Below are 27,064 nucleotides of genomic sequence, written 5' to 3'. Positions count from 1 at the left end.
AATCACAAAAAAAGAAGTAAATAGTGTAATCAAATATATGATTCTTCATATGGTGATTTCATTGAGCTGTAAGTGTTTTCTACAAAGCTGAATCCAGAGCTGACGTTTTTCTAAATGACTTACTGGTTTGGATAATGGTAAAATATAGGCAATATTCCCCTCTAAAAACTCCAGTTGCTTGATGTGCCCCAAGCAGATATTTTAGCCATAGACAAGGCTACTCAAAACTTTGTGTTATGCGGTTACCCAGCCCACACACCTGCCCACGTGGGGTGACATGTTCACTTGTGATTGGTGGAGATTACCCCCCCTGCTCTAGTCATGAGCCTATGAAGACGCTTTTAGTTTGTTAAATCAACAAATACCCACTGGAGGAAGTATCGGCAGGGCTAGAATTAGTGGATTATCATATTTTCCAATTTCCATGACCGGAAATTGAAACGATCCTTCTGGCCAGACCCGAACAATGCATCTGAAAACCAGACAGTCCGGTCGAAAACCGGGCCTCTGGCGACCTAGTGCCAGTTTGACCTTCAATAAATTTTTGTAAAGATTATTTTTCACACAGTTTGCTTTATTGAGCAGCATGAGACCAGGACTTTCCCTTAACTTCACTTGTAAATCCCAATATGTGTTTACATCTTTGTGTTTTGTTCCCTTCCATGACTTTCCCCATCTAAACGTCACTGCTTTCTCCTTATATCGGGTTAATGAAAGTATTTTGCCAGTCCACTCCCCTTAGTTAGTTAAAATTCTTGAGACAATAGGAAAGCTGAGAGGGGTACAGAGTAGGGGAGACCATCAGAGAAGGTTCTGGTGGGACTGAAGCCTAGACCAGCAGCAGTAGGCCTGCATGTAGTCTCAAAGATGGGGCCTTAACCACTGGTGGCCCACCGCTATCTCTGGACATGAAAATGTTTGTCTACCCTGAATGATAATGGGTTCAATCCACTCTCTACGCTGCAGGGACAATCACAGAGGGTGAAACTATGTAAGGGGCAGCCCTAATGGCCACTGAACAGATATAGTGCTGATATGCCATGTGGTGTTGTGATAATTGCCTAAATGCTTAAACCTGCAATAACCAGCTAGAGTTCCCAGCAGGTACGTTTAGCTTAGCTATTAGCATTTATCCTTCTATTTGTCCTTCATAGGCCTCCATAGTGCAGTGGCTTTGCTGTGTGTTACTTAATGTGTTGCCGTTTCTGTCACCCTCTAGTGGTCAGAAAACTGAAACTGACTATAATTTGATGTCCAGTCATGAAAATGTGTGTATCTCCTGATGTGAAACAAGTTGGTAATGTGGCATGGAAGAAATTAACTTTTGGTGAAAATCTGACATGTGGAACTGGCATGTATTGACAGTTGCATAGCGCTGGCAGAAGTATGCACTCTACTGAGTGCTATCTAGTTAGGAATTGTGAAGCCAGCTACTACAAACATACCCTATGTTGAACTTGCTTCATGACATAAGGCAGTAATTAAAATATCATTTTATTGGATTTACCAAAGAATTTTACTATTTCACAATAAAGTGGGATGCAGTGCATGCATTCCAAATTTCCTTGCAATTTGCCTTTAATTTGCCAGACCTCTAACTCTCTATTGAAAGGCGGAAATATTCTCAAGGTATGCATTATGAACGGCAGTAAACAAACGTGTAAAGGCTGGATGGGAGAGTGATGATAGCTGACTCAGTCCATAATCCACTGGAACAGTAAAATTATTACCTAGCCTACGAGGTGGGATAAAACTGCTTCACAGGCGTTCATTTCTTTGGAATTTGCAGTTCCCAGTTTGGCATACAGGGACACATTATAAATTAGGCTGGTAATGTCACTACTGTAACATTGTGTTGTTTTGGGAGAACATATCTAAAAAAAAAAAACTAAAAAAAAAAGTCCTGTATTGACCGGCATTGACATCAGACATCTACCGTCCCGTCCCTGTCCAATGAGGTTTTATCCCTGCGCCAGCCGGTGGACCAGGGAAGAGGAACTCACTGTAACAGGACGTTGCGTCAAATCTACAACAACCTCCAGACGGCTGAGCATAAACACAACTGATTAGCATCTTTAGCTTCTTCCTCAGCCTAAAAAACGGAGTTTTGTCTATCCTAAATATCACACCAGACCACGGGAAATTGGACTGCAATCGGGTAAGAGTATTTGACAGCATTGCTGGTGTCATGGTGTTTACTGCTGTGCGAAGCTAACGCTCCTTATCGAGGTTGGCGAGCCAGCTATTTTCGTTAGCTAAGTTAGCAAGCTAACATTAGCTACCGTCTTACAAACAAAAACAACGACATCATATTTGACTTAGCTAGCCTGTGTTACTTCTTTGGACTTGTCAGCCTGACCAGCAACATCGCTGGATCGAGATATGTCAGTTGTAAGATTAGTCTCTGTCTGACTAACGTTACTCAGTGTATGAATGGAGAACACATTAACGGTAGCTGCTTAGCAGCAGGCATTCAGGATCACTCAGACCCAAGTTGGCAAACTAGCCAGCTATATAATCAGGTAAGCTTGATACTAAAAATACGGAAATGATTATCAGAAGCAGTACCACACATTAAAACGTGGTATACTCCAGTGGTTTGCAGTTATGGTCCATAGAGGCCCAACAGTCTGCAGGTTTTCATTCCAACCAAACCCTTCAGCAGCTGATTTCACTGATTAGTTCTTCCTCTCTGGTAGAAGGTGTATTAATAAGTTAAATGAGCTGTTGTAGTGTTTGTTTGTAATAAAAACCCACGGACTCTTGGGCCTCGTGGCACATGGCTGATAACCCCTGGTATAGGCATATAGGCCTACTGGTTGGACAAGATAAAAAAAAAAGTCTGAAAGCGTCGCTGTGTATAGAGAGATGAACCTATTGTCCACGGTCGGTCATGTGTTCTGCTGTTCCTTTGCACTGCATGTGAGGTCCTCCTGTACTACTAGCCTACATGGGTCAGTACTGTGCTTCTGTGTCAGTCTGTTAGAGGTCTGTTCTGCAGCATGTGTGTCGGTATGTACTGTACTACTTTGTTAATCTGTTAGAGGTCTGTTGTCCTGTGTCAGTATACTGTATTACTATGTTAGAGGACAAAACGCGCACTGTCCAAAACAGTTTTTTAAACACTGAATGTTAGATATTTAGTATTAGACAAAAAGGCTCCTAAGGAAACAGATGTTGATCATTAATTTATTAAAGTCACAATTAAATGAAAAATAATTTGTTCACCTAATTTTCCACCTATTTAACAATAGGCATATTTTTTTGATATCAAAATCCCATTACTTGTTCTACTTTTAGTGGTACCAGTAGGCGTACATAAGAAATTCCAACCAATAAAACCATCACAGATTTTTGAACATCATTATTTGATTCAAAAGTGGGCTGGCCGATGGTGTAAACCAATGGGATATTTGTTAGGGAGAGAAAGGCAGTTAATAAAACTAGTATTTTACCGATTCCAGTGGCATTTTCGATTCTTCTTATCAATCCGATTCTTAATCGATTCCCCTGTCGATTCCTACTGCACAAATTGTCAGGGGTAAAAGACTTAAGTGGAGTTAACTTTGTTTTATTACTCAATAAAGACATTGCTGTGTAGAGTTAGTTTTGTCTCAGAATATTTGGCATAGTGCCTTAGCTGAAAGAACACAATACAAGAAGTGAAAATAAATTCAAGTAATTGAATTCCCATTTGTATTTACCATTTTATTGGGTTGTAGCGTGCTCTTCTGGTAATAACAATACTTTGAAGGCAGCGTCAACTTGCTACTGGTGTGACGGTTGGCGCAGTGCAGAAAATCTAGGAAATAATGAGGTAAATATTGGACTTTTCAACCCACTGTGCAATTTGGCTTCAGAACACTTAGTTATACTGCACAAGCTGTTTGGATTAAGTTTATGGTCCTTTTTTTTGTCATTTTTGTAACTGTAAAGAAGCAGTATCTATTATTGTTTGCGATTGACAGCATACAGAAATGGTCAGAAAAGTTGTTACACAGCTATTCAAGCAGCATCCAGCTGCTCAACATTCTTAATGATTGATAAGAGGTAGAGATGCACCAATACCATTTTTTGAGAACCAATCTGAGTACCGAGTACTTGAACAATGACAGGCCTAAATTACAAAAAAAAAAAAAATAGCACAGCATATGGTAGGCTCGAGGATAGCCTTTCATTAAGGACTAAACAGAGAACGGATAAAGAATAATGCCAATATGCCTTATAAAACTGCCTATAGCCAAGACATCTTCTAAAAAAGGTACTACTAATAATATTAAATGTTGTAGGCTAATAAAACAAGTTATGGGCCGTGAGCTACTTGAGTGTGAGGAAACGGTTCTTCACGAACAGCAGCATTTCACATTTCACACAGCTACTTGGCTGCGCCCCTTTCGAAAATAATAATGATAATCAAAAAAATAATAGCCGGAATAACATAGGCTAGAGGTTATAGTGTCTCTCTTTACAGCGCATACAAACAGGCTGAATAATGCGGTAGCCTATGCCTCAGAGTGACTGACTAAGTAGGGCTGGTTCACGATACCCAGCCCTACCTATTTCACTGTAGAGGTTTACATAATTTCCTGAATTTCCCTAAGGGGATCAATCAAGTGCTGTCTTATACCTCCAGGTTAGCGGGAGCGCTGCTCAATACACAAATACAGGGCCAAAGCCGTAAGCTCCAACAGTGGAATCCAAAAAGCGAACTGCCATTCTCTCCCTAATGGATATCCCATTGGTTTACATCACTGGCTAGTCTTGAATGATCCCTCCCCCATGTTATGTCCCGCCCCAACATCCTGTTGCAACCAGATCACTGAAGCAAGATGCTCTTAAAATGCCATTTCATTGTGAAAGAAAGTTATGCAACACCCAATCCCATGGCAAAAGTGTAATTGCCCCCTCAGGCATTAACAACTTTTTTCTGAAGGTCCTCAGGAGTTACTTTTGAATGTGTCTCTAGAACCAAGTGAGATGACTAAGAAAGAACATGCTTACTTACAGCAGTAGTTGCAGGGGACAGTAAGGGATTAAGTTCTTTGACTGGTTGAGGGACGTATTACCAGGATTTATTTTGTGTCTTCTAGTGCACAGGTGTTTTTTAAACCCTTATTTAACCCCTTGCACCATGACTTCCCCTGAAATAGCTTAGAATAAACAAATTTTCCCCATACTGTAATAGCACATGCATATTCTGTATCTACTCGTTTTGTTTCTTTGAAGCTATAGCACACTTGTATTGAGTCAAATTTTCAATCTCAAGACAGCATTTTTTTTATGGCTGTGCCATTAAATGGAAAAAACAAGGGTCAATAATCTGACTAGCAGCCGGGGCTTGTGGACAACACAAAGTTGTGTAAGAAAGAACACACTCTGAGTTACAGGAACATCCTAACAGAGTAGTTGCAGTGGAGTTACTTACATACATTCCCACCTGGGAGCTGCCCATCACAACCAGTTATGTGCCCATACATTTTCACTTTCCAAAGGGTTTTCCTGGATTAAAATGTCTCATTGGAGGACCAGATAATGTCATACACTAATTGGTTGCATTTTGGTCTTGTTGGTGTCATCTAATTGGTTGCATATTGGTGGTGGTGGTGTAATCGTTTATATTTACAAAAGAAAAGAAAAATAAAGCTATTTTTATGGTACGGAGTACCCATTGGGTCCTATTAGGGTGACTGGAAGCCTGTATGTAGGCTTTTCTTGCTAAATGTTTTTGGAGTCAATATTAACATTTTTCCCCATGGTCCCAAAAAGTCACAGTGAGAAGTTCTATATGAGGCATCTGCTGCTGATTTTTCTGCTTAGCCAATTACCCAGTTATGGTGTTGATGCACACTGTTTTTTGGTTTTAAACCCATGATACTAACCTGGCTGGTAGAATTGGCAGACCTGCAAGCCACATCCAGTCCATCTGCAATATTGTCTTTTGGCTGCTGGCTGTTTGTAATTTCAAGCTGTGCGTAAGCCTAATAATTTGCTCTGTCTATTCCTTTCAGGTTTACCAGGCTCATTGAAGTTTTCCCCCTCATCCACTCATCATGGTGGAGTACTACCAGATATTAGGTGTGCAACGAGATGCGTCTGCAGAAGACATAAAGAAAGCGTGAGTAGCAAGACACTTCACTTCAAGACCCCATCACTTTTCAGCTGGTGCTTCATCTAGTGATCTAAATCTTTCCCTTTCTGTTGATAAACTGTTCCCTTCTTTTAAAATTCTAACACATTGTTTTGGTGTTCTGAAACTATTTAGCACAAAGCTGGGACTATTTAGCTGGGAATAGGAGTTATGCCCAACTTAGTTTCGCATTCTGTTAAAACAGATTTAATAGTTTCCGGTTCAGTTTCGCTTTACCGAAAGCTGTGTGGATATAGCATTGTTGTATTCATGGTGTCTTCGGGAGCTGCTAAGATGAGCATTTCTGATGTACATCGTATATGCAGGTTGATCTTCAAGACTCCCACGACCAAACTGCCTCTGCAACTATGAGGGTAGCTGTCTACTAGCTAGCCGCCTAGCTATCTCGCCAGGTCACTACCTAACACTGTTGTTAAGAGAGTCTCACCCCCTACAAGTTTATGATTAATTATTGCTACTAGTCCATACCCGGGGATGCACGTGCCACAACTCCGCGCAGACTTGCCAAAAATGTGATTATGTAGGCATACATAGCAATAATTAATCAGAAACTTGCTGGGGTGAGACTGTGATGCCCTAGGTTATCCAGGTGTGCATGAATACATTTTCAACCATGTTGCCTTTAAAATATCTTCTTCCATTCTCTTTAACTCCATTTCCGGCCGTTCAAACCCATCCCATTTCCTTATATGGTGGACACACCTTACCTTAATGGCGTCATCCAGTGAGGAAGTGGCAAGACCGGCCTCGGCGTCTGTATTGTACTGGAGGATCTGATTGTGCTTTCACAAGCAGGAAAAATTGTAATCTGTGTTTCCAAGTGCGAGGACTTTATCCGAGAGGAAATTGACTTTGGTATCGCAGATTCTAGCGTTAACGCTGTCTGCCCGTCCCGGGCCGGATCACGGCACTCTGACTGTCTGACTGTTCCTGCGAGTTTGTGAGTAGGCCAACTCTCTCTTTTCCATTTGTTCCTTGTGCAACAGGCTATATATATTGGAACCCGCGGGAGGCTACCGGAACAAGGAACTGTGTTTTGTTTTTTGATACAGTGATTACCTTTTGTGTGGAGTAAGGGAAAACCCGTTCAGGATTGTTTTGCTGGGAAGAACTGAACTGAATTACAAGCTGAACAGAGAAATGTACTTGGTGTTTTGGAATCCCGGAGTTATTTCTTTTTGTGTGGAGTGTGGGAAATCCTGTTCTGCATTATTTTGTGGGGATGAATTGTATTATAAACTGAACCAAGAACAGTTTTTCTTAAATGCTGGAATTAATTCTTTCGTTTGGAATGTGGAAAATCCCGTTCTGGATTTTGCTGGGATGAAATGAAATATTAACTGGGGTTTCAGTGTTTCCCACAGAATTCAAATCTATTTGTGGTGGTAGGTGGGTTGGCAGGGGCGTGGCTATTATCAATAAAGCCAGTTACTGCCGTTACCTGGATGGCTGAAAAATTATCTGATGTACTTCATTTTAAATAGTTCCATTTGTCAAACAAATAAGTACTTTGTGGCAAAGATAACATAACTTAAAAATATAAACAGTGCTACACTGTTCTGTTTGTTGCTTGCTTTTGTCTACAAGGTACAGAAGAATAGAAATGAGGCCCCTTTTACAGAGAAATCTGCTTTTCTGCCCCTCTGCCCTGCTACATCTCTCTGTGCTGTCAGTTTCACCTGTATCTTTGCATCTTAAATTACTAGCCTTTGACATTATTAGCTACTCTGTTTTACAGTTTAGCAGCTCCTCTGATCCAGACTGTCCTGCTCAGGACGAGTCCTTTTCCTTCTTTGAAATTATTTTTCAACATTAATCTGGATTGAGGGAGCAAACATTCAGTCAGAATTAAAAAGTTAATATTAACGTTATCAGTCCTCTCAGTGGATACTGACTAGCAGCTATACGGCGTGCTAATCTCAGAAACCCAGCTATATTCTGAGTAATGTTAACTGTTAGTTCTTCTTTTCAGGAATTCAGCCGGCTGTCTTAGCATGGAAAAAAAAAAGATCCCTCAAGCCCGCGTGTGCAATAGGAGGCGCAGGGAGAGAGAGACAATTAGGGGCTGAGCGAATCAATGCACTACACAGAGTTCTACAATTAAATAGTGAAAAAAAACAAAAAAACATTGTGGCGGTCAGTGCTGATATTGTGGCAGGCTGCCACAAAGTTGTCTATGTATGGGAAACCCTGGGTTTTGTTTTCTTTGTATATATTCTTGCTGACCGGAGGGTGGAAAAACCTGTGTTGGATTATTTTTGTTCAAAGGACCTGGACTGAACTAAATACGGTGTTGTGCACATTTTTTGTCGACAATGTAATTCCCTGGCTGAAACTTAGTCTCATTGTACTGTGTTTTCTTTATTCTGTTTTGGTGTATCAAGTGGTTGTCTGAAAAAGTGTTCATTATCCAAATTTTTTACCCAGTACTCATTAGTGTACATGAATGTTGTGTTGCTGATGTCTATTCATGTGCCCTGTGTAGGATTTGACTTTTTCTTTTTCCCTTTTTTACTTCGAGTGAATCAAACAAACTTTGTCAGGCTGAGGCCTGGCTGGCACCCCAAACAAACCAGTCAAACCGCTACAAGATTCTCTTAACAAAAGTGTTAGGTAGTGAGCCGGCTAGCTAGTAGACAGCTACCTTCATAGCCGCAGATGTATGATGAATCGTATAGCTTAGTTTAAGGGTTAGGGTTAGGGACCGTTTGGTCGTGGGAGTCACCTGCATATATACATCGGAAATACTCATCTTTGGCAGCTCCCGAAGACACTGTGAATAAAACGATGCCATATCCACACATAGCTGGTACATTGTACAACTACTTTTCCTTAGATTTCAACAGTTAGCAAATCACTGTTTACACTCTTTCCGTTTCCTTTTAGTTGCTTTTGAGTATAACTAATTCTGACTCATGTAGTCACTCGCAGCTGGTACATGCATCAAGCAAGTCATGTGACGCTAGGGATGTCACGAGAACTGATACTTCGGTACCAAGTCGATGCCAAAATTCGGAAAATGTGAAGGTACTTGTTTTTTGGTACTGGAGATGTGATTCTTCCGGAACTGACAGGGGCAGCATATACGCCTGCAAGTGTTCTAGTCTGACGTTAACCGCAAAAGGAAGAAGAAGGAACGCCTACCGTTTTAAGCACACCTTTTTAATTTTCACAGTAGAGCCTTTCTGAAACTGCCCTTCCCTTCCCTCTTTTCCCCTCTAGGTACAGAAAACTAGCGCTGAAGTGGCACCCGGACAAAAATCCAGAGAACAAGGAGGAGGCTGAGAAGAAATTCAAGGAGCTGTCAGAGGCTTATGAAGTCCTGTCGGATGGTTGGTATTACGACATAATGAGTACTAGAAGGCAGGGCTGGAAATCAACACAAGCCACCAGCAAAATATTACAAAATTTTACACTGATAGTAACGCTTAAATGGGGGCTTAAAGTACTCGTCAGGAGTATGGCTACAGTATTTTGGACAAGCTATAATCTGGATTTATGCTGCTGGGTAAAACAGCTGTACAGTAGGGTTGGGCGATTGAACAAATTAGGCATGGGACGATATGAAAATTTCATGTCACAATTATCCTGGCCAAAATAATTGAGATTCACGATATTATCCCGATAATCATCAAAATATGCTTAAAACTCTTAAAATGGCACTAAAACATACTGGAATCACTTACCTTACATTTTGTTAAGAAACAAATATTTTTATTGCATCATAGGACACATCTTTTTTTTTGTGAACATCCCATTTCGCCCACACTTATCCCTGCATTCACGCACATCATAAACTCCTCACTTACCACGGGTGTGTTCCCTACTGCTTTTAAGCAAGCTCGGGTTACCCCGCTGCTAAAGAAACCTACTCTCAACCCATCTCAGGTTGAAAATTACAGGCCGGTTTCACTCCTCACCTTCCTTTCCAAGACACTTGAGCGCACAGTCTTTAATCAAGTCTCTGAATTCCTTTCTGAGAACTATCTGTATGATCATAACCAGTCTGGCTTCAAACGCGGACACTCTACCGAGACTGCGCTCTTGTCTGTAGTGGAAACACTGCGATCAGCTAGAGCTGCTGTCAGTCCTCTGTTCTAATATTGCTAGACCTTTCGGCCGCCTTTGACAGAGTTAACCACCAAATCCTCCTCTCCACACTTGCTGAGCTTGGCTTCTCAGGATTTGCTCTCTGCTGGTTTGAATCCTACCTCTCAGGGAGATCTTTTAGAGTGTCTTGGAGAGGGGAAGTGTCTAAATCCCACTGCTTGTCCACAGGGGTACCTCAAGGTAGAGGTCTTCACGGGTCTACCCTAGGATCCGAGACCCGACCCGGGACCCGTACGGGTTCGGGTCCACGTTTTATTATGGTCAATCGGGTCCGGGTCGGGTCCCATTCTATTACCGCGGGTCCCGGGTCTGTTTATCATTATGTGTAATACCCGAGTGGATCCGAGAAGACCCGTGATCAGCGCTGATCACGTGACGAGACGAGAAACGCATAGAAGTGCTGTGTAACTTGCGTGAGTTGTAGGCTATTGTAGGCTACGTAGCTGCTAGATTCCATTATGGAGTCTCACTGTCATCTACTGGACAAACTGTAGAACGGCACAACTTGGCAAGTTTTTCTGTTATTTTGATCTCCTTTTATTAGGCTACCATATGTTGTAGGCTATCCGACATGATAAACGTTTTTAGCAGTAGAACAGCATTTTTACCGGGTTTGTTGGGTCCATAAAATAGACCCGAGACCCCCGGGTCTATGTTGTCTCTCTCCTCTCGGACATGCACCGGGTCGGGTCTGTAATATCTCGGGCAAAAACGGGTCGGTGTATATATATATATTTATAAAAATTATCGGGTCCAAACGGATCTCGGAACGAATTTCCCAGGTCCATTAGGGTTTGAAGACCTCTACCTCAAGGGTCAGTGCTTGGACCCCTTCTCTTTTCAATATACACCACTTCACTTGGTGCAGTCATCTGCTCACATGGTTTCTCATACCATTCATATGCTGACGACACCCAGCTCTTCTTATCGTTCCCGCCAGACGACCCCACAGTCTCGGCACGGATATCGGCACGCCTCGTCGATATCTCGGTATGGATGAAGGAACGCCACCTTCAGCTTAACCTGTCAAAGACTGAGCTCCTTGTCATCCCAGCCAGTCCCTCTGTACAACAACAGATCAGTATCCAGCTCGAATCAGCTCAGCTCATTCCCACAAAGTCTGCCAGAAACTTGGGTGTCATGATTGATGACCAACTAACCTTTAAGGAGCATGTTGCTTCTGTTGCTTGGTCATGTCGATTTGCCCTGTGTCTGGACCATAGACTGTAAAAAAAAAAAAAGATGGACGTAGTGCAGGGCTTCTCAAACTCCGGACCAAGGTCCAGATCTGGACAGGCGACGTGTCAATCACTCGGAAAACAACCCCGTTTTATAACCATTACATCCCGTTAATGACGCAATTATTTTGAAAATCGCCATATGGACACATTAGAAGACGTGAAATTAGCTACTGAGACCATAACCTCTTGAAAATTAAAAAAAATTGATTGACTTTATATTTTGAGTGAGAAGTTGGGTTGTGGTCCCATTGACTTGCATGAAGTTGGGCTGGATTTTGAGTCTTTTTGGAGCCAGCATCTAGCAGATGATAGAGGAATTGCAGCTTTCAGCCACTTCCTTATTGGCTTCAAAATTCAGAGGTTTTGGCCGCTTGGTCTGGGCACAAGCCTATCCACGACTGATTCACTGACGTAATTAATTTCTCACACCAACCGATCGGTTGGTGTTAGTTGTCAGTTATCAAAATCTTTGACCAATCACAGTAGCAAAGCAGATTGATGTAATCTGGAAACGCCTCAGAGCTAACAACAATCATGGCGGCTTTCAGTTCCAAGCTTTTACCTGTTTTAACTCAATGCCATTATGTTTTTTTTTTAAGTCTCTGTAGGCCTTAAAAAACTCTGCTTCAGATCCGTCTGGGCCATTCGCCTTGACTGTTGGGAATGTTTTTATAGCTTCATTAATTTCTTCTATAGCAAAACTGGAATCTAAATCAGCCTTAGCGGTGTCACGTAGCTTTGGCATGTCAGTGGAATCTGGGAAGTGATCTATTTCGACGTCAGAAACCTTACATTTAGATATATACAGATGTGCATAAAACTCCCTAAAGCAGTCATTAATATCTTTAGGGTTGCTTAAAATTTCGCCAGAGGGAGACTGAATTTTGAATATATTAACCTGGTTGATCAGAATAGTATTGTATTCATTATTTAGTTTAAAAATACAGTGTAGGTCTTTCATGGACAGGGAGGATATGTCGGACTCCTCCAGTGCTGGAAGCTGTAGCTCTATCTCACCCACGTTTATGCCTTTCCCTCTTCGGGAAAGGTTGTGTTGGGAAGGTCTAGAGAGGATTCATACATGCTCAGCTAGAATGCAACTGATTCAGTTTAAGGTCATGCATAGACTTCACTATTGCTAAAGCTAAACTTAAAATGTATCCCTAGGTATCCAAAGTATGTGATAGATGCACATACTTTGGAACATTAGCACGTACATTCTGGTTTTGCACAAAGATTTCTGCATTTTGGACTGATATTTTAATTGGTAGGCTCAAATTGATGATATAGAGAAATTTCAGAAGATCAGGGGCCCAATTATTGATCACATAAATAGTGCAGACTAATAGGTCCCTCCCTGCTCCATGGAATTTTTACAGGCCTGAAATTACTGAATACAATTCATCAATACATTTCTGTATTATCAACACCTAAGACAATATTATTCTATCAAAACATACAAATTATACATTATTGTAGATTAATTCTAAGGACACAAATACTTGTTGCATCTCCTGTGGCTGTTGTGGCTTTGACCCTTGCACTTCTTACTCCTTACTAATCCTTGTATTTCTTACTGGTAAGTTGTATTATTTATATTTTTCTTCTGCATTAACCTTTCTCACCTTTCTCTTCCAGCCAGCAAAAGGAGTATATATGACCGCTATGGAAAAGAAGGATTGACAGGGGGAAATGGAGGAAGAGGTAAATTGTTGCTTTATGTTCAAAACTGGCCAAAACATTCAGCCCCTTAAATAATTTCTTAGGAAAGCCATATTTTTGAGCATTCATGTTTTCAATTCATGAAGCGGATTTACAGTACAGGTTTTCACTGACATGGTGTTAATATTTCAGGAAGCCATTTCCACAATGGAGACCACTTCCATGAAACATTCACATTCCGCAACCCAGAAGACGTGTTCAGGGAGTTCTTCGGCGGCAGAGACCCATTTGCAGATTTCTTTGGTAAGTTTTTTCCTTTCCAACTGGTAGTCATTTTTGTTCATTATTCTTCCATCCTCAATCAAGAGTGGTCCTATGTAGCTCAGCTGATGCGTGGCAGTGGCCTGCCAGTGTTCAGGGTTTGATTGTCCATCTGTCACGCACAATATCTCGGTTGCCACTGATTGGATTTTGAGGAAACTTCAGGGAATGTTGCGAGTCATTGTTTTGTTCTGGCATTTTCAAAATTACACTGATTGGCCTAAGGGGGGCACTACAGTGTTTTTGTACTTGTTGGATTTTGCCAAACCTTGGGAAATGATGCATCTCACCATTACATTATCACATTTTCAAAATTACACTGATTAGCTCAAGGGGGACACTGCATCATTTTTTTTGCTCATCAATGTCCGGTACAATATCTCAAGACACCACTCATCTGATTTTGACAAAACTTTGGGAAATGATCCATCTCACTGCTGCATTCCAGCAGTCAAAATTACATTGACTGGCCTAATGAGGAACTACAATCACAGCTCAAAACAAGGTGACATATTTGTTACTGATAGGCCCAGAAGGGGACTTCAATATTCGTGGGGGACCACATGTTTACTGTTGTCTTGTTTTATTAAGGGACCATCCATACAAAAAATGTTATGCGTTCACAGTACTAGAGTTTCTGTCCAGAGTGCAGATTTGAAAAATTTCCACTTCATGCATACTCTTCCCCATTTCCCCCTCTATCTATTTCCTCTTACTTTCTCTGTCTCTCTCTCTTACTCTCTCTCTTTTCCTCCCCCCTCCATTCCTTCCCTATTTCTTTCCCCTCTCTTCCAGGTGGAGATCCGTTTGGTGATGATCCATTTTTCGGTGGTGGCCGGCGGCACCAAAGTCGAGTCAGTCGCAGCCGGACAGGCGGCCCATTCTTTGGGGGCTTTGGTGGTTTCCCTCCCTTTGGTGCTGGCTTCTCACCTTTTGACCAAGGTAAGAAATACACCAGTGAATAAATGAAACTTACAAAAACTTGGTCCCATTTGCAAATCACACAAGCTGAAAGAAATGTCACATTGACCACATATACATTGTTGCAAACGATCACCACCTTTCTGAATTATTGTCTTATTACAACTTCTCTGTATTCTCTCTTCCTCCCTTCCTCTCTGTCTGTCTTCTTCATCTCAGGCTTTGGTTCTTTTGGTCCCATGAGCTCCATGGGTCATATGGGCCATATGACGACCATGGGTAGCCTGGGAGGTGGGGGCTTCACCTCCTTCTCCTCCTCCTCATTTGGGGGAGGCGGTGGAGGGAGCATGGGCAACTTCCGCTCTGTGTCCACCTCCACCAAGTTCATCAACGGCAGGAAGATCACCACAAAAAGGTAGCTGTTCAGGAACTCAAAAGGCAGGAAATCAGCCATCTCTCATTAGAAATGAATGGGATGTACGGGTGTGTATCTCTCCCTCTGAGACGATTTGATATGCATCTCGATTTGTGTTCAACGATTTGATGCATGAAAGTCACATTTTAAGCACCAACGTTCCGTTACTTTTAAATTCAGCCCAGTTTTGATACGATGCAATGCGATATGATGCAATGTGATTCAGTATAATGCAAACAGTTCCATTTTTAAATCAACAGAATCAACAACAAGGAACAACAACACAAGGGAGAGAGAGAAAGCTCTACATTCAAATGGGTCCTTTTAATGACCTGATAACATCCTACTTGGAATCTAATTTGTTGTTGATACTAAAAATGTGAAAATCAGTCAACTCAAAATTTCAATTTCAGTTTCAAACTGGCCATGGTGTTTATTAATAATGAATTGCTGTATTATTACATACACTAAAACAATCTAATCATATACTGTATAATTGTTTTAAAAAAAGAAAATTAATAAAGCTGACTGCTAATCTATGCTGGGGCAACCTATGTAGGCCCTAGTACTACTGGGACTTAAAAATATTATAAAATGTAATAAAACTTGTTGCTGTTCTAGGCAAGGGAGTAGGCTATTTCAGGAGCACCTGTGGCAATTTGTAATTGCATTGCAAACTAAAGATATGCCCCTCTAAAATAGTATTTTTTTTTAGATAACTTTCTGTAATAGCTCATGCTAATCACTGTGACTACCTTCAGACGAAGAGGGTGAAGCAGGTAGGCTGCACAGACAGCAAATTAGGGCTGAACAATTAATCAAAATTTTATCGAAATCACACTATGGCCTACTGCAAATTTTCAAATCGCAGGAGGCGCAATATTTGTTAAAGGCGAAATGTGTGTCAAAATACCATTTTAAATTAAATATTGTCATGCTGCAGAGATGTCCTGGCCTACACATCATATTCTACATCTTTGTTTGGTACAGATCCCTGCAAAAATCACACCATAATCATTTTTAATACGTTTTTCAATGAAAATGAGAATAATGATGTAAAAATGATCATTCCCTCTAATATTACAAATCATATCGCAATTGCAATATCAGTCAAAATAATCGCAATTAGATATTTTTTCAAAATCGTTCAGCCCTACAGCAAATCCACGGTGTCGTTTGGTGTGGATCTCAAAATTTGTAGTACTACCTGTGTACAGCATTTCATGGCTGCTCAGCAGTTGGTCCACACGTAGATTTATAGATGTTTGATGTTGTATCATGTATTTGTTTTTCTCAGTTGTTCGACATTCCCTGGTATTTCACATCCTCCATTCGACCGCAATGAGGGAAAACGTTTTTCTCTCTCTCTGCCTAATCGAGGGTTGAGAGAACATGCCTTCCACATCACAGACTGACAGGCAGCAGGCAGGGAGAAGCAAGCCTAGATGGGGAGAGAAAGAAACGCACAGTGCAAAACAAAATTAATTCAGGGGTCGTCCTGGTGTCTGTGTCTACTTTTGAGCTGTCAAATAAAGGTTTAAAAAAAAAGCCACAAAATTAATTCTATAGCCTATTGAAGTAATATTTTATGATATACACGTGTCGTATTGGGTTTTGTTATCGGTTGTGGTACCAGCTGCCAAAACATAAACCAATCACATTCCACTATAATGCGTGACTTCTCGCCTAGACAATACAAGACAACCAAAGCCACACTAACAGTGGCTGAAAATTTCCCCGGTTTTGCCACAAAAAAAATTGGACCACCTCACTTCAGCGAAGAAGTCCAAGTTTGTGATCCGAAAATCAGATAAGCGCTCACAATAATTTTCATAAGTTGCCGCTTATGACTACAATACAATAGTATGCCAACATTACCTCACTGACAGCTTTCGGCTGTGACTGTTTTGTCTGTCATTTTGCATAAATACTTACAAATATAGAGCTGCAACGTTTAGTTTTAGTTTAGCTATGTTGCATTTTATGTTCAGTGTGTCCAATCTGCCAACCTCCTTAATGACTTACTCTTAGCTAATCACTTTCTTACAGTTCAATTTGATCTATTTAGAACATATTGAGCACTTGTAAGGGGGTTGGGGTGCGTGTAGGAGTGACTGGAACAGCACAATACAGGAATTCCGAAGCACTACACTCAGAATGATTAGTAGAACACACAGACCTTAGCTTTCCTCCCAATTCCTGCCAATGGAAAAAAAACTTCACTCCTGTCCTTGTGTGATTATGTAGAGAAGATAGAGAACTAGACAGTTAATGTTTAATTGATGATAATGATAATGTTATCATGCTGGCGAGCAAGAAGTCACGGATAAATAGTTTACAAAATTTTGCTGATGAAAAAACAGAAGAGAAAAACAAAATATTTAATTGTATTCCAGCTTTGGCAATCGAATCTCATACCTCAGGTCTGTGCAGATTTTCGCTTTTTTCAAGGTTTTGTGTATAAGTATTGTGAGAAATTATAGCCTGTTTCTATGCTGATAACCTACTGGCCTACTGTATTTCCTTTGGATGTATACATAGTTCATATGTTCATATATATCTGTTTTATTTCGTCTTAAATTGCTGGGAGTTGGCAATGCTAAGGCAGCATCAAATAGGCATTAGGAACATGCATAATAGCCGCAGTTCCAGAATAATTTATGCAAGTTTTTTAATATTTCACTGACCAAACTATAGGTCCTGGAAAAAACTGCGCCAAGGTATTACAGTATGCAGCAATACCCAACCCCCTCTTCGCCCCCCCACCAAAATCACCTGTGCTGCCTGAAATGAAAGGGGATAAACTTTTCTCCTAACTAAAATTTTAGCAGTACTGACACTTCTTTATGTCTCCTTGCCTCATTCTCGCAATCTTTTTTTTTTTTTTTTTTTTTTGTTCCTTTCTTCCAGAATCGTGGAGAATGGGCAGGAGCGGGTTGAGGTGGAGGAAGACGGACAGTTGCGGTCATTAACCATCAACGGTAAGGAACAGCTACTGCGACTGGATAACAAGTAAAGAAACATCCTTCGCTGGAGAACCTTTACTTCCTCTCCTACCCTCAGCACAAACATACCAACAAACTTGAGCTCAAAACAAACAAAAAAGCAACAAAAAAAAATGCTATAATAGTGCTATACTATTGTTTCAGATGTACATACTTCTTTTTTTTTTAACCTTTTATTTTCCTTGCCTCCTTTCCCAACTAGCTTTTGTTTCTCAACTAACAGATCAAATCTGCTGATTTAGATGCAAATTTTTCTATGCATTTTGTTAATTAATGTATTTATGAATTTAGAGTTGTGGTTATATTTTGGCTCAGGGTGGTGGTGTTGTTTAAAAAAAATAGTGTTTGGGACCACAATGTTGTTATTATTATGTATAGAACAAGAGATCTTTCCCTCTTTGAGTACTCTGTATGCACTCTGTTGCAGTCTCTCTATTGTCCTCTCTCATATATGTCTGTCTTGCTCTCTTGCTCTTTCCATCCATGGGCACATTGCCTTCAAATAGTGTATGGACAACAGACACATTGCATTCAGAAAACAAAGCATGACTTTGCTTTTTCATCTGGATATTAAAATTGAGTGTTGAACTGTATTTTCTTTTTTAAAAAGCTATGGGTAGTAATAACTTACCATTTTTGCTTTGACTAAATTTTCCCCTCTGTTTACGGCTTGTCTAACCTCCCATAGTAACAATTAATTTTTTGTATTAAAAAAAAAATAGAATGTGTTATGCAATTTTATATGTTCTAATACAAGTGTGTTTTTTGTTTATTTAATAAGCATGTACGCCAGTTAATGTTGAGTCTTAATGTTAAAGCTGCATAATGATGCACAAATTAAGGAAGTCATTCTATAAATGATATATGAATATACAAGGAATTTTGTGTACTTTGTAAACCAATAAATATGAATTTCATCCTGTTTTCGGGATGTTGAAGTCTGAGGTGGCTTGTGCTGTTTTTTTTTTATCTGCCTTCATCCCAAATCAACTGCTCTTAACATGTAGAAACCTGAGCTGATTGGATAAATCCAGTCATCCAGAATCTTTTTTTTTTTTCCAATTATCTTAGATTTCAGTTAACCTTTTTATTGTTAAGTGTAGTAGTTAATTTGGGATTTGAACTGCTTTGCTAACCAGGATTCCTTTCCTTTCTCTCTTCCACCTGTACTAGATGTGCTACATTAACACTAACCACGTCGGTGATTACCCAAAAATAATTTCCTGCATGATCTGTGCATCTTTCTGCCATGGTGTAGTTTAATTTGGTTTTGTCTTCTATTTTCAATATGTTGTCATGCAATATACTTCTTAATTATAGGCCTTTTCTGCTTTTCTTGTTGAAGATTGGACATTTTAATTGCTTACTAAAACAGAGACAGTTTGCCTTTTTGCAGTATAATTATTGTGCATGCATGCACACCCTTGGCAAACCATCTGGTGTTTTTCAACTTCAACCATCCCAAGGCATATTTTGTATTCTGAAACACAGAGTTACAAGTAATCAATTTAGAAAGCTTGGGCCCAGTTTCAGTGAATCATTGATTTCATCATAGCACACACTATATGGAGGGAGCACTAATATCACCACAATCACAATAGCGTAATAGCGTAACTACATACACTTTTCCAGCTGAAAATCACAAAAACCCTGTCTAAAATCCTCATATCACCGTACATAATATATAAGATGATACATAATTAAAATTTTGTCATTTTGAAGAAAAGTACAGCTTGGTGTTGCACGTCAAATCTCTAGATCTTGAGAAGAGCCCAAACTGAAGATGGCAACACATTTTAAAATTCTGCTTCTTTTCAGCTTGTGTGATGATACTACAGCAATGAGCAATATAACTTAATCTGTATTTAGCCAGGACCAGCTGGAGGTTAAATGCCTTGCTCAAGGGAATTTCAGTGGTAATTGTTGAGAGAGAGGATAGTGTTTGTTGTTGTCTTCCTCCTCTGTTTTTTAACCTTCCAGTCACCAGCTTTACTCTTTAACCTTTAGGCTACTGCAGGCAAAATATGAATGATAGGACATGTAAGAGAATGTGCTGATGATGTGCTTTTATGAAGTGTTGAATGTCCCTTTAAAATTATTGATTGTCTCATACGAAACAATGGTAATCTTTAAAAATGCTTTATTAAGCATCATAAGCATAAATGTACAGGCATGATTCTTAGATTATGAGTTCAGAAAATTACATGCATTAGACTGCATTTTGACAACAAATTATAAATGAATTTTGAAATCTGGTATGACTATGTTAAGATAAAAATATTAACTATACAGTTTCCCCAAAAGGTGTTCTTTAGTATTGCCTTAGTTTTAGCATATTGTGTGTATTATAGCCTATTGTTTTGATTACAAGGCAAATGGTATGTTGGTATGGTAACAAATTCATTCAGCATGGTGGCATAAAACGCTTTCAGAGTCTCATGCACTATTTCAAATGTTCAGCAGCTGTCTCATGTCCTAGCCAATCAGCCATTCAAGACTATTGATATGAATGTGAATGCCCATTCTATTCATTTACGCTCTGTGCATAGGATACACACTACAACATTGTGACCAATTTTACTAAAATAATCTGGTCACCAGTGGTGGAAAGTAACATTTACTCAAGTACTGTACTTAAGTAGAATTTTGAGGTACTTGTACTTTACTTGAGTATTTCCATTTTATGCTACTTTGTACTTATACTCCACTACATTTTAGAGGGAAATATTGTACTTTTTACTCCATTACATTTATTTCACAGCTATAGTTACTAGTTACTTTTCAGATCAATATTTTATATTTAAAACATTTGATCATCTTTATAAAATAACTATAAAATAGCATTGTTATAGATTAGACTACCCAAAAGTATAGCTAAATTGTTAGCTAAAGATTAGCTTCACGTTGACAACTTTAAAATGCTGCTTACATGTACATGTACGTCAATAAATCAGTATTAATATTCCAATAATTTATGAAAAATATAACTCTAAATGGGGACAGTTTGCATAATGAGTACATTTACTTTGATACTCTAAGTACATTTTGCTGCCAATACTCATGTACTTTTACTTCAGTAAGATTTTGAATGCAGGACTTTTACTTGTAATGGAGTATCTTTACATTGTTGTATTGCTACTTTACTTAAGTAAAAGATCTCAGTACTTCTTCCACCACTGCTGGTCACACTGGATGACAGTACCAATATAGTTACAGCATCAAATACCCAAAGGTAAACTAGTAGCACACACATATGTTCTGATGAAGGCTGCTAGGCGGAAACGTCAGCATGTTTGTTGACATGGCCAAAATAAATTGGTGAAATTGAAGATCTACGTGTGTGCTACCTGATTACCATTGGGTATTTGATGCTGGAACTATATGACTTTGGTTTAGCACTACAAACAAACAGTGGATAGACTCATCCTTTCATCGATACAGACACCTATATAGTCTGACCAGATCCAGTGTACTAGTAAATGTCAAGTTGCGTTCTACTTTCTCTTAGGTAAACCCAGTGACCTCCATGCCGCCGTTGCAGAGACGAGAGACAGGCACCCCCCACACACCACCTCCCTCCCCCAATTACAACACATTAAGCCTTCGCCTTCTTCCAAACGATCCAATCAGCACAGAGAAGAGGCACGTAGCTCACATACAGGTAAGCCATCCTCGCTTCCATGGTGTTGTGGTTCAGTTTGTTGAGGTTGTCACTTTCCGGTTAAACTACTGAGCTGGAACTCCATCCACTTTCAGCTTGAATATAACCCTAACACTAATCTTACTCATTGGAATCCTTATGCCTAATGCTGATCTTAGGCACTGAAATTGTTTTTTATGGTCTCAATTATTTAAGACAATTTTTGACTTTGCAGCTTAGCCATGGAGATCATTAAAGGCTCATCTAACTTTATCTCATCCTAAAAGTTTGTTTAAAAAATACATTTTATAAACCCTTTGTGGCACAGATTTGATTATTTCATGTCTAATTGGGTAAAAACTGATTCCATGCTTGTCCAAGTTTACACAGCCATGAAAAGATCAAATATGGATCTTAAGGAAATCTAGCCATACTGAAGTGATGGTCATGCTCAGATTTGTTTATCTCCAGGTGACACTGACTTGAAGAGGAAAAGGCCCTTAATCCCAGAGGATGATGCCAGAAAGAGGAAGATATGAAACACCTTCACAGCGAACACTTCAATAACACAAACTCGGAACTGGAGAGGTGCATGCATGAATACATACGTGAATGTTCACTGCAGTATATCGGAGGAGGGTTATTGAGGATGTTTAAAGGACACTTTGGTGTTAGTCAAGGGGCTCTCTGTCCATTTATGTAATAGTTGGAATAGTGAGCACTGAGCAGTACACAGTAGGGACACTCCCATGCAGTTATTAGGTTATGTTTTCGCCCCTGTAAGTTTGTCTGTCAGCAGGATATCCCAAAAACTGGATTTTCATGGAATCTGGTGGACAGATAGGCCTTAGAACAATTGATTAGATTTTGATGGTGATCCAGATCTGGGATTTCCGCTATTAGATGATTATCATTTTTTAGCCATAACTGAAACCAACTGAGATAGAGACTTGATTCCAAATTCTAAGGGTATGTTTTCACTGTCACAAAATGAATTTAACTTAAATTTTCAGTGATAACAATGATGTCTTCAGGTGTTAACAGGAAGTTAGAAAATTGTTCAGCGTTGGTGGTAGTTTGCTTTCTACCGTGTGCCTTCTGGTTGGATATAGTCAATATAGCCACACATAGAAGTGGGGCTACTTACAGACTTATTTCCCACTTGTAGCTTCCTGTCCAAATCATGTATTTTAATATTGTCAGTGACCCAAATCTGGTACAAGTTAAAGTTTCATCTTTATTTGTCCCACTGGTTTACTGGTTAATATTAATTTAAATATGTATTTGGTATTTTTGTGGGTGTCAGCTATGTCTAGCTATGACTTTTTTGCATTTGTCCATCTCAACAGAATGTAAAATGGTAAATTGATAATTTGGGTATCTATAAAAGGCTCTAAGTGTATGAGTGTGCACATCCAACTGCTAGATAAAAGAATCAAGTACTTTGCAAAATACATTTTTTTCACATGTAGAAGGAAGTTCTATATCTCTTGGAATGGAATAGACCATCTCCCCATCATTTCTGTCCAGTGACTGAAAACTAATAATCTAACTCTATTGTTAATATCAGATCAATACTTGGGACCTTAAGTTTAGTATTTGGAATTGGTATTGGCAGGTGTGTACTATCGATGCACAATACCACATTTTCCCTAAAATCTATGAGAATACATGAAAAATGTGCGAGGGGGTCTCGATGGCAATAAGCAGTGTACAGAACTGGATAACCATTAACCCCACACCTCAGACCCCTTGCTTCCACAGCTCTGATATACACGGCTCAATATCCAACAGTCATCATGCAACACCTAAATACAATGTTCAATTGGTGGTTGAAAAGAGCAGGGCTTTTGAATAATTCTATAATGCTAATTCTATAATTCTTATTAATCCAGCACATATTTTGTCATTTCTTTGTCATCTTTGTCTTTCAGCTTTTCTATTATTTTTTGTGTTATCGTATGCAAGAGAGCATTATGTTGTGGATGAAAGCGAATAAAGAGCCCCGAGTGGCATTATATTGGCATTTGTGGTTTGTGTTACTCTGAGTACTTTTTATGCGTGCCAGAAGAGCAAGCATCACCATGTGCTGATCTGCCTAAGAGCATATTTTCATGATGTCCTTATTGAACTGCGAATGTCTGAAATGCCTGTGGTAGTAAGCTTTCTACACCGGTTGATGGCCAGTATGTTACTGCTCCTGCTGATGCTAGTTTTCACAGCAGTTGCACTGGAAGATTGATTTTTCCATTTCACATTTCTCTACAATTCACATTGTTAGTAGATGATTCATTTCAGTTCCCTGGTTTCCATAGAAGGTAAGTCATGTGATTTTACAACATGAGATTATTTGATTTTGGTTTGCATATTGTTTGCTGGACTGCTTTGTTTGTAAGTGGGCTTATGTTGGAAGTTGGAAATTCACAGTTGGTAGGTTGTAATTATAACCTCTGTGCGTTCCAGTGGTTCAGCTCGGAACAACTAGTGAATAGACATGGACATGTGTGACATTTAATTTGACCGATGCAGAATACTGTTCCCCATGCAAAAGCTAATGTTATGTCAATGATATTTGGCAACATTAGTTAGCTAGTTAGCATAGAATGTTAGAACTGTGCAACTTTACATTTCAAATGTATACAGTATGATTAACCATTTACTATACAGATGTTTTGTTTGATGAATTTAAGGTCATGTAATGCTGAAAATCTAGCAGTGTATTGTGCACTGCAAAAAATATTAAGGCAGTTCGACTTAAAAACATAAGTTTCCTTGCTGCCTTAAAATTGTGAGTTGACTGAAGTAGTACTGAATAGTTAGGTCAAAGATCATTAGTTAGTTGTTCTAATGTAGAAAAGCTAACTGAGTGAACTTAAGACAATAAGTTCAATCAACAAATGTCTAGTCATGCTGATTCGCGTTTCCAAGTTGAATGCATTAATTGATGAACTGAAATCCAGTGTAGTTTTTTCACAAGGTTTGCCAGGTTTAAGTTTGAGTTCCTCTTGTATCACATGATTAATACACAGTTCAGCATATAGTATGCAGCTGCAATACACTTACTTGTAGTGGATTGTACTTGCCATGTGCATCAGAGACAAACTTACTTGATTGTGAATTCCCAGATACATAGATAGTAGATTTTATCATGTTTTGTTTTTTGTTTTTTTTCTTTATCATAAATTGACCTATTATTCACCAAACATTCATACATAACAAGTCTCTATCCTGTAACTTCATTCAAACCAGAAGAAGGAAGAGTTTCTGGAGAGTTAAACCGAATGCAATGCATACTGGGAAGTCTGCTAATAAACTAACAGTGTTGAGTTAAGTGAATGCTTTATAAGGTGTTCTTTCAACACTTGATTTTAAGTCACAAGATGCAAACTCATGATTTTAAGTCATGAAGCTCATAACTAGCACCTTTAAGTTGAAATTGACAAACACATCTATATGTATTGTGTTAATGGATAAAGATGAGTTGATTTCACTAAATTGCACTATGAGATTTTACAGCGTGCTAAGAGTAATGCTGTGTAGTGTGTGCAGTGTGTGCCCCCATGCTGATGTCAGATAACTGTGTAAAAGCGGGCACAGGATTGCCCCGGTAGCTCGATTGGTGGAGCGCGTGCCATTGGGGCGAAGTCCTCCCCACAGCGGCAGTCCCTTGCCCTTTGCTGCATGCCATCCTCCCTCTCTCTGCCCTCACTTTCCTGTCAATCTCTACTACTGATCTTTCAAATAGGATCTTTCAAATCTGTCAATCTCTACTACTGATCTTTCAAATAGGATCTTTCAAATAGGATGCAACACTACCAGGAGGTAGTGTTGCATCTGAGCCACGTGAGCACGTCCTGTGGAATGGGGTCAACAGAGCATGTTGAGTCCACCCCTATGCTTAGGGGTGGACTCATTTTCATTCAAGTCAAACTTAACTTTAGGAGGAGGTGTTGAGGTCACAACATCCTGTGGTTCTCCACTCAGTTCAGCACAAGTAGCCAGCACCTTCTGAATTAACTGCTCAACATCTTCCTCATGAGCAGAGGCCAATTTTGTGATCTGTTCTTGAAAATCCTCCATCATATTCAGAATTATACTACAAAGCAGATTATCGGTATCAGCCTTGTTGCTCTCACTTGACTCTGGCATGATGCATCTCTTGTATGTTTAGTATAGCCCAGCATTTACCAGATTTTCTATCAATGTGATTGGGATCCAAAAGCATCACTGTCTCCACTTCAAACTCACATGTTGTTCTAGGTGGGAAATGATCCTCAGTTCTTTGGATTTTTTAAATTGTCCCAAAGAAAGGCATCGACAAGATCAGGGTAACAGTGTCACATTTTTTTAAGACTGACCTCTCACTATCTGCACTACCTCTCACAATCTGCATCAATCCATTGATATTTTACTTCTCTTATTAATTCAGAGACCCACAGGACCCACATTTGGACGCCAGGAAAATTCTATGTAACCCTATCTCTATAGGAATAGATTTTGTTTTTCTCTCAATGTAATAATCACTAAATTCACTTGGGCTGTGTATCTGTGGATCAATTAGGCAGCTTCATAAAAAAAACAATACAATCTTTATTGTTGTGACTCTGTATTATAAACTGGTCCAAAACCCAAAGTAATCAAACAATATTACAGATAACAGAATGCTGGAGCCTATTTCCCTGGTTGTGCACAACACCCCAAATAAAATAATAAATAAAAAAAAGTCAAAATAAATCTGTTGGGGCCCTTTTATTCAGAACAGTCTTACTTATTTTCTACATCATTTTTTTTGGGTTTTTTGGTGTTTTTATTGGATAGTCACAGTGAAGACAGACAGAAATGATTGTATATTATATATACAATATTGGAAAAGAGGGTCGGGATGACGTGACAAAAGTCTCAGGCAGGACTCAAACCCAGGACATTGCAGTAACACGGCACATGTCTTAGCCAGCCAACCATAAGGACATCCAGAACAGTCTTACTTGAAGAGCACATGGGAATTGCTTGTCCTGTCAATCAGTCCTGTTGCGTCTCCAGAATTCGTCCAGCAGATGGCAAAGTTGACACAAGGAGCATGTGATTCGGTTTCCCTCATTAGTGATGGATTATGATGGCAACAACAGGCAAGCCACACAGCCGTTTGCTGTCTCTCTCTCGCTCTGTCCTCCCCTTCTGAATTCTTCTCTTGCCTCCTTATTTCTCTCCTCCCCTCATCTCTTTGTCTTTGTCCTCTTCTCCTCTCTCTTGTTCAGTTCAGATTGTGCAAAATATAAACACTGTGACACAGTTGTCAATGAATATATGAGACTTATCTGGCACCTGCAGCTTGTGCTGTGCCATCAACCCATAAAAAAAACATGCATTCTATCCAAGGGCGTCACTTTGTGTTGAAAAGTGGTGGGGACATAAGGGCTCATGTGAAAAAACATTTTTTAAACGGTCTTCTGCGATTTTAGGGAATGTAATGGGGGGATCGGTATGAGGTCAGAGTAGATAATTATGGCGAGAAAAAAATTGCATAACGGTGCATCAAAAGGGCATAGCCTAGGCTACTACAGAGTCGACAATATGAAAATACTCAGCATACAACATGTCGAC

The 27,064-nt window shown here is 39.6% G+C and overlaps 1 protein-coding gene across 1 annotated transcript; it reads left to right on the top strand.

Annotated features, from left to right (window-relative positions):
* The first annotated feature begins 2,026 nt into the window (after nt 1–2,026).
* LOC139659352 (dnaJ homolog subfamily B member 6-like) lies at nt 2,027–23,483 on the top strand. The gene is made up of 10 exons (XM_071537590.1): nt 2,027–2,158; nt 6,009–6,115; nt 9,371–9,480; nt 13,138–13,203; nt 13,354–13,464; nt 14,278–14,424; nt 14,623–14,818; nt 17,729–17,799; nt 21,332–21,484; nt 21,935–23,483. Exons 2-10 carry the CDS (start codon nt 6,051–6,053, stop codon nt 22,000–22,002), a joined length of 987 nt encoding a protein of 328 aa, XP_071393691.1. The 5' UTR covers nt 2,027–2,158; nt 6,009–6,050; the 3' UTR covers nt 22,003–23,483.
* Nucleotides 23,484–27,064: the final 3,581 nt, after the last annotated feature.

The sequence above is a fragment of the Centroberyx affinis genome, unplaced genomic scaffold (assembly GCF_046629955.1).
Source record: "Centroberyx affinis isolate AG114_WGS23_722 - 3 ecotype Tasmania unplaced genomic scaffold, CSIRO-AGI_Caff_v1 ptg003073l_1, whole genome shotgun sequence".
Lineage (NCBI taxonomy): Eukaryota > Metazoa > Chordata > Actinopteri > Beryciformes > Berycidae > Centroberyx > Centroberyx affinis.
This window is presented reverse-complemented; position numbering and strand designations above follow the sequence as displayed.